Consider the following 15,876-nt stretch of genomic DNA (forward strand, 5'->3'; position numbering starts at 1 on the left):
GATTCTCCAGAGCACTTTTGCACAGAACTGGCAGGCTCTCATCTTTGACAGCCTGTTTGCTGAAGTTGTTTACAGAAAAGAGAAGTTGTGTGGTGATAACTCAGGGTGTTTCTATTTTCAAAGATGAAGCACTCAGAATAACAGCTGCTTTTTTCTTTGATTTAAGAATAACTAAACAAATCCAGCTGATTTGCCCAAACTTCCCTGAGAGGCAAGCTTTCAGTCTAGACCTGCTTTGTGAGAAATCCAAATGTAGATCACTCTTCCACTTCTAAATGTATATTTTCTTTAAATAGGCCACTAGTCTTCTGGGCTCCTTCCTTCAACTCCTTTATAGATTACGCTATGAGGAGCGTGAATGAGCTTGGGCCTGTTGCAGAACAGCTTTGTTGACCAGTTTGGCAGAAGACTTTATTTTTTTTGCCAACCTAAACAGCAGTCTGAATTATGTCTCTCACATGAAGGACAAAGAAAAAGCCTGTATTCTCTTTTCAGAACTTCAGTTAGCACCTCGTACTGGGATCTAAGGGTACCATCCAGCCAGAACCTCTCTTATGATTTCTGCCCACTCTGTAAGTGTGCTGGCCTGGCTCACAAGGGTTCATGAAGTAGGAGGAAAAAAAGCCTTAAGGGAGAATAAAAAAGGAAAGTCTGTTTTTTCTGGATACATACCTACTGACAGTCTTGCTGTTATAGATGAAAACTTATGTGAATAGGTAGTTACTCACGCAGGTACCTTTAGGCAGTAGACCATCAATGCATCTCATGCTTTTGATGGAAGTGATGTTTCTTATCTTAGTCTTGTAATAAGCTGTACTAACCTTGAAACTGGTGCTTATTATGCTTTGATGGGTAGAAGAAACCTAACAACAATCACAGTGTTAAAATTGCATGGGCATTTTCACCTGTGTTCAGTAGGGGAAAAAAAAAATCTCATGATTAACAGTGAGTCCAATCCAGTTGACCAGAATTGTTTGGTTTTTTTTTTTATTAATGCAAGTCTGGATTCCCAGGCCTAGTAGTGGGATTCAGACAGGTTTGTCCACCAAGAGCCCTTCTGGCCCGGTGATGTTTAATACATGGAGCGATTGGACAGGAGGGGAGTGATTAGGGCGCAGTCTTGGTAGTGAGAGAAAGGAATGCAGATCCTCTGGGGTTGGAGACTGAATTGAGCTCTTATGTGCTCTGCCTTATTACTTATGTTTCTCCAAGAACATAAACCAGGAAGTGTCCTCCTTACATACCCAAGAGAAAAATGCAACAGGGTGAGGGAAATGGTAGAAATCTCAATTATTTCATCCCTCCACAGATTTGGTGATTATAACAAAATAATATCTTGCTGGGAATCCATGCTCAGTGCTGGCAAGGCTGAGGTACCTCTGAATGTGTGCGGATGCAAAGCTTCTGATGGTGTAGGAGGTTCAATCTAGGGAACATAAGCTCTGATGAATTGTAAACCCCTTCAAGGTCAGGCTGGACATGTGTGTTTTGGACCTGAATGCTGAAGTCTTGCAATGGTGCTAAGGAAAGAGCTAAAGGAGAGTTTATGTGCTGCATTATATTGGTTTAATGGTGATGGCTTTGTAGTGTTGTACATTTAATGCCAATATTGTGATTAGTCATAACTAAAGGCCAACATGTTTGGCAATATAGAATGGGGACAACAAAGATGATTAGACATGTGGCGACGCTTTCATTTATTTTTTTTTAATAGAATTTTTCAGTCTTGAAGAGGTGTTGATGAATAATACTGTACAGGCATATAGATGTTTGCTGTAGGGAATGTGGAAAGGAAATGATTAGCCACTGTTTCAGTACAGCCATAGAGACCCGCCCATGTCAAAGTACTTGTTCCACAATGTAAAGTTAAGCAACAAAATTTCTGCATGCTTTTGACCTACACAGAGATTTTGTGTCAGTAATTTCGGGAAGCGACTAGATAAACTAAGGAAAAGCGTGTGACACTTAAAGGCAATAGTCTGCTTGCAAAGTCTGGTGCCTGACAGATCTAAGCTATAGATTGCCTCAAATTTGAGTATGTATCTTGGGAAAGCCTACTATATTTGACTTATTTCCTGTGCTTTTCCCCTGAATATCCCCTACTGGCTTCTGTCAGTGTCAAGATGCTGGGAGAGATGGATTCATAGATCTGTTCCAGGATGATGTTTTGTTTGCTGTACAAATGTGGAACAAGGTGATGATGGTTCATGCCCAAAGAGCTTACAACCAAGAGAAAATACATGCTTTACAGGAGACTTCATTCTTTCCTTCACCCTTCACTTTGCTCTCTCTCAACTTGTTACCTTGCAGTAACAGGGAGCGTGTGCGTGCCTGGAGGACAGCTGAACAGCTGTATTTTGCTAGAGGATTGTCAAAGGAGCAAACCAGGTTTAGTGTGTTATTCCTGTCCCTTTCCTCTAAAGTGTCATTTTGCATTAATGCATTGCTATATTAAAAGCTGAAAATGAAAAATCTGAGGAATGGATCCCTGTGACTCTTCCTAAGAAATACTACGGATAGGAGCAATTTGCTTTCTTCAGTAAACATTACAGGCTTTGGCTAAAAGGCTCTTGCTGTCAGAAACCCAATTTATTTTCTGCATAGTGAGACAATGCAGATGGTTGTTAATGTGACTCCATGGAACTGGCCTGTTTGACGAACCCCAGCTGGGTGAAACTGGTTAATTTAGCCAATTAACCTGTATTAGGCAAGCTCACAGAGCGTTACCTCCATGCTGAGGAAGACAGTGATGTGTTGCCCTGCAGGATGCTGTTGAGAATTGTCCCTGGGCAGCATGAGAAGCTAGAGAGAATTTGAGCTCTGCTTTTCAACTTTTTCTAGAGAGCAGAACTTCATTTCCCTGTAACTGATTAGTCCTCATTATTGTTTGGATCTTTTCAGACTCCTAGTGGTTCTATATTGTACAGCTAAATGCAGCTGACTTTATCCAACTGTTTGGTCATTGTATTCATATGCACAAGATTATAGATTTGTTATAAAAAATTAAGCTTTTTTTCAAAATGCCAGTACTTAAGTGGAAAAAGAAACTTTATTTTGGTACCACAAGGCATATCAGTAGGGAAAAAAAGTAACTTGTAGAAAAAATGAACTTGCTTTACTTAAAATATGTTTTCCTTGTCCTGATTAGCTGAGTTGCATTTTGGGAGATAGTTTGTCCAAGTTTCCTTAGACTGCTTTGCAAAGGAGTTGGGAAATTAATGGCTGTGATGTAGTAGGTAATTGGGAAGTCTTTAGAGCAGGTCTTGTCAAACTCTTGTAGACCATAACCTGGTCCTCTGGGGCTGTAACTGGACTCATCCATGACTGTATGAACCACATAACTTGCCATATACCACTGCCCAACCTTCCTCTGCCAGCCAGAGGAGTTGTTTATTAATACTTGAAGGATAATGAAGGTTTTTTTGGTGGCTATTCCAGGTAGTGTGTGCTCTGTAGGAGGGAAATTAATGACAGTTTTCCTTTACTATATGTGTTATATTTCCTTCCTATCCGGCATGGTGTGTGTCTCGCTGTCTGTCCAGTGGCCATCAGCAGGCAGCCTGTGCTGTACTCACCAGTGCTGGTGCCTGTGGAGGACACTGCAGAAGGACTGAGAGCACTTCAGACGTTTGGCCTGTTGGATTCTTCTTCCAAAGACTGTGGCACAGGCCTCTGTCTAAAGGGTGCTGAGAATTCTGTGGAAAATACACAACCTTTTTGCCTACCTCTTTTTCTGCTGGTGTGATCAAAGATACTGGTCAGAGAGGCAGTTTCTCTTTCCTTTTGTTCCTTGTGTTGTTTACTGAATGTCACAGTTCAAGTCCTAACAGCTGTTTCTGCTGCTAAACATTTCTGTGCTTTCTGGTCTTACTGATGCTTTGGCCTTTGTGTCTTCTGCTACAGCCCCTTTGACACAGAGAGCCTGTTCTTGTCACCTGGAACCACTGCCAAGTTTTCTGTGGGTAGCAGGAAGAGCTCCTTATACAACTGGACCCCACCAAATACTCCCAGCTTCAGGGAGAAATACTACCTGGTGAGTATGCTGAGGAAAGCAAAATGCAAAGCACAGACCTAGGACATGATTTTTTGCTTAGATTAGGCTATTGAAGAACACACTCAGAAATGTGAAAACATAGCACTCCAGGGCCTTTGCAGTTTATTTTGGGGCTTCATTATATTTTTCCTTTAACCCCTATTCTTTTGAGTTCCATTTTAGATTTTGTGAAAGAAAAAAAAAAAAAAAACCTGCCAAATATTCCTCTTGGCCTCCAGAATGGTCAGGTTGTGGGCATCTGCTCTAATGGTCTGTGGTAGGAATCAAACTAGGAACCAGGCTGTCTCAGTACTGTGGAGCAGAATGGCATCTTAGAGGTGCTATGTGAGACAAGCCTTCCTCTTCCTCAACCCCACTTCTTGCCAAGTGTAGCCCAGGGGAACAGAAAACCCTGTTCTCTTTCTCACTCATTCAAGAGGGTTTTGTTTTAATGGTTGTTTTATATGATCCTGTTGAGCCATATATCTCAAATACTAATAACAGCATATATATGTTCCCCTGACATCAAGTCTAGAGCCCTGTGGTTTTGACCAGTTTGGGTGCGTATGCTTCCAAGAACAGGAAACCACAGTTCTCCACCTTAGGTGGTATCTCATGATTTTCGACTGCATATGTGCTCACTTACGAATCTATTTGCTACAGTCTGTTTTGCAGCAAAGGCAGAACCAAGGGGATGTGAGTGATGAAGCTCAGCCTCCCAGCATATTGAGCTACTTGGCTGCCTGTGATTTTGATGTACATGGGAGGAGCAAGCCTCACAATCCTGCAGAGACAAGTGAGGCAGACTCGTTCAACTCTGAGGATCAGAGAGGGACAGAATCCAGGAACACAACTCCGGCTCTAGACCATAGGACGTTGCCTTTGGTGATTATTCAAGAGACTTGTGCAGAAGAACGACAGCATCCTCTTCCAAATCACACAACTCTAGATATCCTGAAGAAGACTCCGTGTGTGGATGGATTTCCAAATAACCCGTCTAGTTTTCTGCATCGTCACAAAGGTAGTAGAGATTCTTTCAACCAGACCAGAAGTTGCCATCTGACAGAGCAAGAAGACATAAGCCAGAAAAGCTTGAATACTGCAAATGACCTAAAAGTAGATGGATGTACAAAGTCAATTGATAAGACTCTCCAGGAAGTGTTAAATTTGCTGAAATTACATGATGTGGGGCAAGCCCAGCTGGAGAAATTGAAATACCAGGTTTCATCTCTGAGGGATAAATTAAAGGTATGGTAGTGTTTTACTCATGGTTGATGGTGTAGCTTCTGCTGTTACTCCTAAAACTGTGGAAGTCCCATGTCCCGGTGGTGAATTTGATTTAATGACGTGTCGATGGCACGTTCCCACACAGTGAGCTTGGCCACCAGAGGTCGGGCACTGCTCGGAAAAGGCAGCCTGGAGCGAAACAGCACAGGAGCCGTGTGCTGCACAGCACCTCTGAGACAGCCTTCAAACGCTGTGCACGGATCAGTAATCAGGAAAAAGAAATTAAGAAACTGCCTGCAGTCAAAGTGGAGACTAGTCTGGGCTAAGCAGAATCTGAACTATATGTCAGAGCCTCTGCATTTTGGTTTCCTTCTAACTTTTTTTGATGTTTCTCAGATTTAGTATAGTTTGAGATGACTGCATCGGTTCATCAAACCTAATGTTTCTCCAGGATCCCCTAGCTTTTGCAGGCAGTTCAGTCTGTCTGATAGTACATATGATGCTGAAAACATTTCTTTCATTAGAGGAAAGATCCTGGAGAAGAGCTTTCTGCAAGCAGTGGGTTATATTGCAAATTTGGTAGCACTGCAGTACATGGGGCCAGCGTACAGACTTGGGAGATACGATACTGTAATACTTCATCTAAGGTCTGGAATAATAAATGATGTTAACAAAACTGCACTGACTTCCTACTCCAGTGCAACCACTCTCAAAATAGAAATTAAAAAAAAACAAACCAAGTGCTCTCAAAGCAGCCTTTCCAAAGGGGAGGAAGTTAGTGGCCCCATGAAATCCACTACTGCTCTCAAAGTTCTTGGATACTGTGCTGGAATGCAACAGATGCCTAAGATTGCTACTTCTAGATCTGAAACAGGGAATAAGTGAAAATTGCACTAATGCAGAAGATGCAGAGAAAATCAGCCCTCATACCAACCTTAACAGTCATGGAAATCCAAAGAGGAGTACAGACAGATTAAAATATTGAAGCATATTTTGAATTTAATTAGTAACATTATTTTGGGATCAGTGTGCTGTACCAAGAGCTAACTTTCCTGATGCGTTAAGAATGAAATCAGAAAAGCAAATTGATTTGTTATTGAGTGATTTGAAAAACAGCAAAGAACTCATGCAAAATGGCTTGGTAACTACAAATAACAGTATTTTTCCTTCCATCAACAGCTAAAAACGCTTCATCACAAACATTCATCTATGGAAAGTTTAATGGTGGAGACAGTACTGGAAAGTTTTGACTTTTTAAATGCTGACTGTAGTGCTGATGAACTTTCATTATTTGGAAGCATAAGAACAGCCAGTATCAGGTATGTATCTGCAGCACTTCGTTACAGGGGACAAGGGAGAGGGGTGAGGAGGGCTCATCCCAGGAACTCTTACTGATACACTGTGCTTGGCTAAGTAATGGTTGTGCAGAGCTGCTCTTGGTGTGAACATCCAGGACAGAAACCAATTTTTTTGAATACTTTGATATTCATAATACCTACCAGATGGAAATGGCAGGAAACTTAAACTGAATGTCCAGAAAACACTGCAGAATGATACAGCAGGATATGGTGGAAGGCCTAAAGGGTAGGCTTGGCTGCCAGGAGCAGACTGCAGGAAACTGCCTTATCCGGGCGGTGCTGAACAGCTCTGCGCTAGCGAGGGAGAGCTACGGGCACCTTGCACAGCTCTTCTAACCTCTTCTTGCTTTTGAATTCAGTTTTGCAATTTGCAAGTTGCAGAGCATTGAAATTTATGTTCCAGAGCTACAAGCCTGATCCTGGGAGACTTATTACACTCCCAGTATCATCGAGCTGGGAGAACACCGGGGGATTTGTCTGTTCTGTGCACTGCTTTTGCAGGTCACCTGCTGCAACTCAATTCATGTTACATGGAAGCATCTTCTACTAGTATTGATTCTTCAAAATGGGATTTTGTGGGGTCAACTGATCTGGTATTACTGTTCTGGAACGAGTTTTAGAAATGAAGTCCTCGTGCTTTTAAGAGGGGTTATAAATGCAATAAAAAATGCTTTTATCTGTTAAATGCCACCTGGTTTGTATGTTTGCAACTTGCTTGAAGGCTACTATTGAGACTGCACATCTTCATATTTATTTAGTGATGACAGTTTTAACTTTTTTCTTTTTTTCCCCCTCACTTCGACAGCACATACAATGACAATACGCTTCAGTCCGTGAACTGTGACATGAGAACAGAAGCAAGAGATGTAACTACTGGTGATGACAACTTAGACACACTTTTGATAACTCATCTGAAGCTGTGCAAAGGTCTTTTGCAGGTAAGGAATAGCCTATGGGTTTCCAGGGCACTGCTTGTAATTGTTGATTCTGATAATGGACAAAAGTGAGTATGTAGCTGGTTCTTCTATAAAAGCAGAAAGACTCAGAATAGAAATTGAGTCCAAAAAATGCAGTGTATACATGTGTATGTACAGAACATGTTATACAAAACTCTGCTGCTTTTTTTTCAGCCTCTGGGTTTTGCTGAAGCTCTAAGAAATGCCTTTGTGCCCAAAGTAGGCTGCTAATGCAGTAGGACAGATTTGGCTGAATTGTGTATTGATAACAGGTGATCAATTTTTTAATGAATGAAAAACTGCTACTACTAGAATGAAACTGGTAGCATGTAGGGCAAGAAAGAACTGTTATCTCCCCTTGAGACCTCATGCTCAATTAATTTCAGTTACAGTGCTCAAGCCCATTATCATCCTCAAAGTATTCCCTCTGAGGATGGGCAGCAGAGGACAGCGTGACTGTTAGCATTGATCTGCTACACAGTTGTCACTGGACAGAGGGAGGGAAGAATGTCAGATGCTGGACAGCCTGTCCCAGCATAATGTGGCTTACTCATCCTGTTGTGCTGAGCAGCTCTGCACTCAGAAGTGACCTGCCCATGCTGCGATGGGAAAAGAGGCCTTTCGAGGGCAGCTGGTGTGTTTTCTCACAGATTTTAGCAGTTTGACTCTAAGAAACAAATCCTCATTCATCTTGAGTTTGATACTGCCTTTGTTTCAGCTACTAAGATAAGCATGTTGCATTTCAGAAACTGAGGTCACCAAATGTAGCCCAGGTTGTCCAGGAGAACATTCTGGAAGAAGTATCAGAGCAGACGCGAGTGCTGGGGGATGTCTTGGATATGTCTGTTGAAGAAAGTGAGTAACTACATTATTCCAAGGCATGCCAGAGATGTGAGAGGAACAGGTACCTCTGCTTGAGCTTCCCCAGACACATCAGGGTTTCATTCTAAATTCCTTAGAAACATTCGCATAATTAAAACAGCTCTTTTATCTAGATTCTTAGAAGAAACAGGGTTCATCATCTGCTTGGTTTTTTCCCCTCTGAGGAAGGAAAAGGTTTGAAGAAGTTTGTCTTAAAGAAGTAGTAACTGAACTGAGATGTATTAGAAACAGGGATGTTATGATGGAGTTTGCAGTCAAAGAACAGCAGAATAGCCTTATAAAATCCTCTTTTATATCTGTGCTTTTACTTGGTAAGCCCAAATTCTGTATGCATTTGCAAGAAAAGTTTGGTGTGCAATTTTTCCCATCTCGGGCCTTCCCACTACTAAATTCTTCCATTGACTGTTGGATATGACAAAATGATAAAGGCACAATGGGAGACTTTGAAGGCTTTTGTTCTCATCTTGGTAAATATAGCGGCAAGAATGCAAATTTTAATTGGAAGCATTTGCTGACAGATTTTATCCTGAAGGATGTGAGAATAAACTGTTCCCTGGAGCAAAGCTCCAAAGGGCCTTTGGTACAACGTGATGAGGAAGGTGTGGGAGTCTTAAATGCAGAACACAAGTTCCACATCTCTGTAGGTAAGAGGGTTGATGGGGTTTAAATGATAGCGAGAAACCACAGGGTATTGCTTCAAGTTCTCTTCTGAAGTGTTTGATGAAAGAAAGCCTGCCTCAGCCTCTGCACTGAGGCTCAGAGTTCTCCACTTGCGCAGGTATGTACGACAGGATCTCTGAAACTGGCACGTCTCTAGCTGACAGAAGTGGAAACAGTTAAACTCACAGAAAGTTCTTCTGAAACTTGACTCAGATGCTGGGATAAAATGAATAATAAGAGGCAGAAGAGCTGTTAGGCGTCTCATTTGGGTCTCGTAATCACAGTTTAGGAGCTCAATCCAAGCCTGGTGAAATCAATGCTTGCAGATGTTAAAATACTGGCAGCAAATCTCCAGCTTTGAACAAAACCATCCATATAACACAAATACAAGTTAATGCTGACACATCTCTAGATGTGCCATCTGGTGCCTAATTTCTCATGTAAAATCCAAAATCTGCTAGAGCTCACTAACTTTTTAAAATGTGATTTTTTTCAGTTATTCAGAAGACTAAAAAGAAGAAGCACTATCTGAAAATCTGGAGTGATCTTGCAGAGCCTGGCAGCATCTTGTTTGCTTCAGCAGAAAGATTCCGGCAGGCACTAAAATACACAACAATGCTCAAAGTGAAGGAAAAATACCCTGGTCAATTAGAAGCAGGTACCAATCTGTTCCTTGCACGCAAGGCCACTCTGGTTTCGTTGTATTGCGTGGCTGAAAATTGTCCTTGTGCATTTTAAAAATAAACTAAAACTCCTACTTGTTTTGAGCAGCTTACATCTCACCAACCTTTCATTTTCCCATTTGTTCTTTTCCATGTTATTTTCAGTACTGCAGAGGTTGCTAGAGCAGATCATCACCTGTGATGGGTTACTCCTCTCTCCGTACCTCCAAACAGAACCGGTTACTTTATTCCAATTTTATAGCTACCTGGAGAAACACCACATTACCAGCCTGGAGAAACACTTGGGAAAACTTGCTAAAGAAGGTAATGGCAGTGCTTGGCTCCTTTGCTTGAACTGACAAGCCCAGCAGCTGGCTGTTGCTCTCCGGGTTACTACTCGAGATACACTTCCAGAACAGAAAACAGCCCGACCATTGCATTGACAATTTGTTGCCATTTTAATTCCCCTTATGACTGTGTAATTTTAATTAGAACAGGAAGGACATGCTTGACTGCCATATCTAACCAGGTAGAAACAAAAGAGAGGTGTGAAGGGTGGGTTTATCTTAAGTGCCCTAAAAAGTAGGTTCTGTGTTATTCTGAAGTTAAAGCAGAAAAAAAGTTGGCAGCAATCTAAAGCTGGATTCTAGTGCTGGGTAAATGTCTGTAGCTTTTTGTGAGTCTTGCAGCTGTAATCGGACACAGATAATAGCAATAACACTTCAGAGGTTACTAATGTGCATTTTCTAGCACGAGGTAGCCAGTGTCTTGCTGAAGCCTAGTCCAACATGTGAAAGTACTTAGCCTGTATCAGAAAAGAATTATTTTAAAAATAATCCTGATATTGGCTACATCTTTAGTCTTATTTTGATGCAGTTGACTCATGTGGTGGGGGACTAAGAACTTGTGCATTGCTAGTCAGTGAAAAGACCTGGAATATTCTTCATATTAAAGTGTAAATCCAGTGCCTCATTTCTTATTTTGTTTTTAAAAGATAGAGGGTTTTCTCTTTGACCAATACAGCAAGATCTTCAGGGATGTTTAGAAGTATTTTGCTTGATTGTGTTTCCCTTACTGTAAGACTAGACTGTTTGTCCTAATGGCCAAAGGGGCAGGAGTTCTTTTGCACTGTATGTTGTACTCGGTGCACCCGGGTCCCAAAAGGACCAGGGCTCTGCTGCACCCTGTGAACTGTATTGTGAAACAACAATCTCTGCTCCGTTTGTCAGCCAGTCCTGGCATAGGAGGAAATGAAACAGACGGGAAAGACGACAGGATGGTCAAAGGGGCAGTCGTCCTCGTTGGCTTCCTGCCGTGCCTGCCTTGCTCATTGGCCCTGCGAGTAACTACTTGTGGCCAAAGGAGATGGAATTAAAGAGGAGTTTGTCTTTTCTCCATAACGTCCTCTTTTGTCAGTTAGTGAAGTTGAGTCCTTTCACTTGCAGTAATGCTGATTGAGGAGCTGCAGTGCCCTGGACGGCTGAAGACTCTTAAAAAATTGAAAGGAAAGCGACTGAACAAACTCCAACCTCTACCACAGACTTTACGGCTGCTTGGGATTTTACAGCTAGATGACAACCACCGCGTCAGCAAGGCAGCCACATCCTGCCTCTCCCGTGCAGCCACAAACAAGAACTTTAGGGAAAAGGTAAAGACTGCAGTCCTTACTGGCTCTTCTAAATAGATGCTGAAATACATGGAACTTGTTTTATCCCAGAATAGCACTGCTGTCCTCTCCACACTTCATTAATCTATTTACTAGAACCTAAACTACATCAGTGCTCAAGTGGTTTGTCTATGTCCTTTATTCAAACTGAGGGGAAAACCTGTGCTAATGTCAGTCTGAATTTGAGTGCTTGATTACGCTGAAGTTTACAAAGCCTTTCTTCTATTTTTTTTTTCTCTTTTTTCATTTAGGCACTCCTTTTTTACATGGATGTTTTAGCTGGCTGTGATGCAAGACTTCAGCAAGCTGCATGTTTGGCTCTTAAAAACCTCAGAGTAAGTGTTTACAGCTCTACTTTTGCTGTGCATGTCTGGCCAAAATTGCTAGATGCAAAAGTGTATCTAGCGCTTTTTGGTTTTTTGTTTTTTTTTTTTTTTTTAAGCTGGTAGGGCTTCTTTTTCAGCTTCCTTCTATTGGTCAGCCAAAGAATTCATCAGTTCCAAACTATTAATGTTATTGTTCAAAAGGCAGCAGGCAGAGGGAGCTACAGGCATCTCGGAGTCCGTCTGATCTGCCAGGCACAGTACAATGGCAGGAAGGATGTTTTCTAACTTCTGAAATGTTGTCAGTCAGTGTCTGTTGTCCTTCACCACTGACATGCACGTATTTAAATCAGCAACAGCTATATATGGAGTCAGCTTTAACTATAGAAATTTAAAGTTAAATCAGTTCATCTTTGTTTAACGATAGCTGATTATAGTCAGAAAATAAAAGTAATATTTGCATTGCTACTGTAAGAAGCTGTCAGCCCAGATTTAAAGCTTTCCAACAGCCACAAGTCTGTAGTAAGTTAGTTTGCACACAAGGGATTATTGTGAGCACCGTCTCTACAAACATGTCACAAGATAGGCCCAACAAATCAGTCTTGTTCTCAAAGTCAGATTTGCAAAGCAACTGTTGCCCTTCTACAACCTGCATTAACTCTTTGAGCAAAGGTCTTGGTTGGTTTATGCTAATCTAATGGTAGTGCAGCAGTGATCTGTACCCTAGAACTTTCACACTCCTTCATGCCCTAAAACAGCTGAGAAAGTAGCAGAGGTGAGATCATGTTGAGAAAAATCAACTGCAAGCTGGTATGTTGGGGGAGAAAAGAAAGGTCACAGCAGAATTCAGATGCAAGAAGAGATGGGAGTTAGTATGTATGCGTTTACCTTGCAAAAAACGTTCATCAAAATGCTTCTGAAAAGCTACTGTTGCAATTTTTTCTTTTCCCAAACAGGGTGTTGAGAGTATTGAGCAGGTCGCCCACCTGTGCCAATCTGAAACAGAGGAAGTTAGGAATGCAGCCAGAGAAACAATGCTGTCCTTTGGTAAGCTCTTCGTACAGCCTTGAAATGGGGATTCTGAGAACATGATGTGAAATAGTGCAGAATCAGAACAGGCCTGAAGTGCAGCCTGAACACATCTAGGACAACAGAAATGCTTCATGAACAGCTATTTCATACCATTAAGATAAACCTTGTATCACACATAATAACCAAAGGCTCCCAGTAAAGTTTGTATAACAAGACCAAGGAGATTTCTGTAGATAAAGTGCTTTAAGAACCACCAAACTTTTCAAAAAGGTGGCAGATAGACAGTGCTGCTACAGTACTTCTTCATAGTAGTACTGGCATCAGCAATTTTCTTCTCCTAGATTTTGCAAAAAGGATATTTGAACCTGGCAGATCACAATAAAGCCTCTTCTAGCTCTGAGATTAGCTAAACTGATTGAAAGATCTTTTATATATCAGAACAACAACAGACTCTTTGGGCAGGTAATCTCTTCTAGCCACCTACAAATTGACTGGTTATTTCTAATTTTGATGTTTCTATTATTCAGAGGGGAACCATTTGAAGAATGGACAGGAGGGGTAAAGAGTACAAACAGAATGGTTTTATTCTGGTTCATTACCTGTTACTTTACTGTTGAGCTACTGAATTCAGGTGGAGTTGAGGGGCTAATGAGATGTCAGTGTTCCCAATTTGCTCCTGTCCAGCATTTGTACTCCTGCTGAGGGCACAGAAGTGCCCAGGCTAAATGCACGGCTGCTAGAGTGGGTGTCCAGCTTAGCTGGGAGACAGTAGTTTCCCTGTTCTGTTCTTCCTAAAAACACTTTGGTTCATGCTTAGTTCTGGGGGTCTCCAGACTTGCTTCACGGAAGCACTCAGATTCACATGGATTACCAAACAAGTTTTCCAGCTGTGATGCTCCAAACCGTTACTCATGTGGAAATGTTTACAGAGGCCGGATTTTCCATGCAGTTTTTGGAAAACTATTCCCTTAGCAATGTGTTTGTCACTATTGAGAGTTCTTGTTAGTTCCAGACAAGGTCCCAACAGAAGTATTTCTAGAGTATCACGTTTCTTGAGGTGTTTCTGACTGCGTTCTCTTCCTCAGCATGGGATGTATTTTCTCTTTCTCCACAGGTGAAAAGGGACGACAAGCCTTTGAGAGAATGGACAGGATTTGCTGTGAATTAAGAGAAACTGTACAACAAGAGGCTGAAATTGAAATCACAGTATTTTAGTAGTGGAATATGAGGAGCTGAATCATTTTGTCCTCACAGCCACAAATGGGTGCCCGAGGATTTTGTTTTGTTGTTGATAGTGTCTGGTTTACTTACGCCCTGCTCTATAAATGCTGCATACTGACAGAGTACAGGTTTGTTTCCAAAGTGGGGAGAGTTTGCAGTCTGCACCAAGGAGACTGGAATATGTTTCCTCCCTGTCTCTCCGCACATGATGGAGAGTCCAGTGCTGGACACATGAAAACTAGGATCTCTTAGAATATGTCACCAGGTTGTCACTTGAGTTAAAATCCCCATCTTACTGAAATTAGCTGCCCCTGCTCAAACTGTAAGTCAAAAAGGATCTATTTTCCCATAAAGTATTTTATTAACTTGACCTTCCCCAAAGGGGAGAGAAATGATCTCTCCACCAGTCCATCTAGAAACTGGCAACGGATCATTTCCATCAACTGCCATATGTGTTAGAAAAAATCCAGTGGCATTGCTTGGTGCTTTCTTTTCCTTGTACAGTTTAGTTGCACAAGGAAAGCTTGTTACTTCAAAAGCCAATTTCTTCATAATTGTTGCAACTTAGGACAGGTTCAAGCAAGGACTGACAAGGAGGGTACTGAGTGTATGGCCTCAGCAGTTTACAACAGGAAGGTATGTCTTGCATTTGCCATGTGCAGCTCTGACTGACATGGGCAGATCTGTGTAAGTTGGGGTTTTTTTATATTTTTAAAAAACTTATTCATTTAGTCATAGATCAAGACTTCTCATAATCATACACCCACTGTCAGGCTCCTTACTCAACACTTGGGTAACTTAGTGGAGAGTAGCCCTAGAGAGACGCCTGGCTTCAGGTAAAATACTTGAAAGGGTTTGGATTGTGTGTATATATATTTTTTATATATATTACTTTTCTATTCAGTATTTATTTGTTGGATTTCATACTGTTTTCTAAAATTCTAATAAAACATTTGAGACAAGCTCCTGCAAGTGCTTCATGCTGCTGTGCTTGTAGTGTTGTGGGCAGGTACAAGGCAATAAACCCCCCAAGAGAATTAAGATCTGTAACTGACCCACCTCCCGGTCACCCACCCGCTGCTGTGCCCTCCCTGGAAGGTTCAGGCTTGTGCCACGCAAACAGGCTGAGCTGCTGCTGGGGTTCAGTTTGCAAACAGGCAGCTTGCTCAAAGTCTTGACTGAGCTCTGAGTAGCAGGGCTGTGGTGTTTAGGTCATGCTGTTCTCTAGCAAAGTAAAACTTAATGGGCTACTTATCTGTGCTGTAACTCCGCTTTTAATTTACAGATTTATTTAAAAGCAGGGGAAAGAAGTTGTTCCACTGTGGTAGATTCTCTCCTTCCCCAGGCACCTTCATGAAACTACTGAAAATTCTCCTTTCAAGCACCTCTCCTCCATTTGTAGCTTTCATTAAAAATGTAAGCAAAAAGGTAAATACTTTAATCCAAACAACATGGGAATGGGGTGTCTGCAGCCCTCCAACGCAAACAGGTACGTGACCATCTCCCTCCCAACTGCAGCCTCGTGTTAAGGCACAACTAAAACTTTTGCAGAAAGCCATCTGTGCTTGAGTTACTACACTTTTTATATGACACCAATTCCTGAGCCAAGGTAGTTAAATTTAACTGTTTAATGTGAAAGACTAGAGGAGAGAGATGTATGTGTCAGGGAGAGACAGGGATACTCACTTCATTTATTCTCTATTGCTGGAGCTCTGACCTACAAGCAAGTTCTTACAGTAACACTTAAATCACTTTCCTCTACAAAAAAACCCCACCGAAGTTCATGGTGCCCTGATGTGCACGTGGTTCAGAACAGCGCCAGGGAAAGACGGGAAGCAGTGAGACTCACATGTACG

General features: G+C 41.8%; 1 protein-coding gene across 11 annotated transcripts in view; it reads left to right on the top strand.

The window, feature by feature from the left end:
* The window catches only part of RIPOR3 (RIPOR family member 3), a 53,455-nt gene extending 38,473 nt beyond the window's left edge, over positions 1 to 14,982 (top strand). For all 11 annotated transcript variants that reach the window (XM_074843194.1, XM_074843190.1, XM_074843196.1 and 8 more), the window contains 11 exons: positions 3,904 to 4,033; positions 4,697 to 5,281; positions 6,440 to 6,579; positions 7,424 to 7,556; positions 8,321 to 8,429; positions 9,613 to 9,774; positions 9,944 to 10,102; positions 11,224 to 11,426; positions 11,696 to 11,779; positions 12,724 to 12,814; positions 13,914 to 14,982. In XM_074843194.1, the coding sequence (XP_074699295.1) occupies positions 3,904 to 4,033; positions 4,697 to 5,281; positions 6,440 to 6,579; positions 7,424 to 7,556; positions 8,321 to 8,429; positions 9,613 to 9,774; positions 9,944 to 10,102; positions 11,224 to 11,426; positions 11,696 to 11,779; positions 12,724 to 12,814; positions 13,914 to 14,014 (1,897 nt within the window). In that variant the 3' untranslated portion in view covers positions 14,015 to 14,982. The remainder of the gene's footprint in view (positions 1 to 3,903; positions 4,034 to 4,696; positions 5,282 to 6,439; positions 6,580 to 7,423; positions 7,557 to 8,320; positions 8,430 to 9,612; positions 9,775 to 9,943; positions 10,103 to 11,223; positions 11,427 to 11,695; positions 11,780 to 12,723; positions 12,815 to 13,913) is intronic.
* Positions 14,983 to 15,876: the final 894 nt, after the last annotated feature.

Source organism: Strix aluco, chromosome 17 (assembly GCF_031877795.1).
Source record: "Strix aluco isolate bStrAlu1 chromosome 17, bStrAlu1.hap1, whole genome shotgun sequence".
Taxonomy (NCBI): Eukaryota; Metazoa; Chordata; class Aves; order Strigiformes; family Strigidae; genus Strix; species Strix aluco.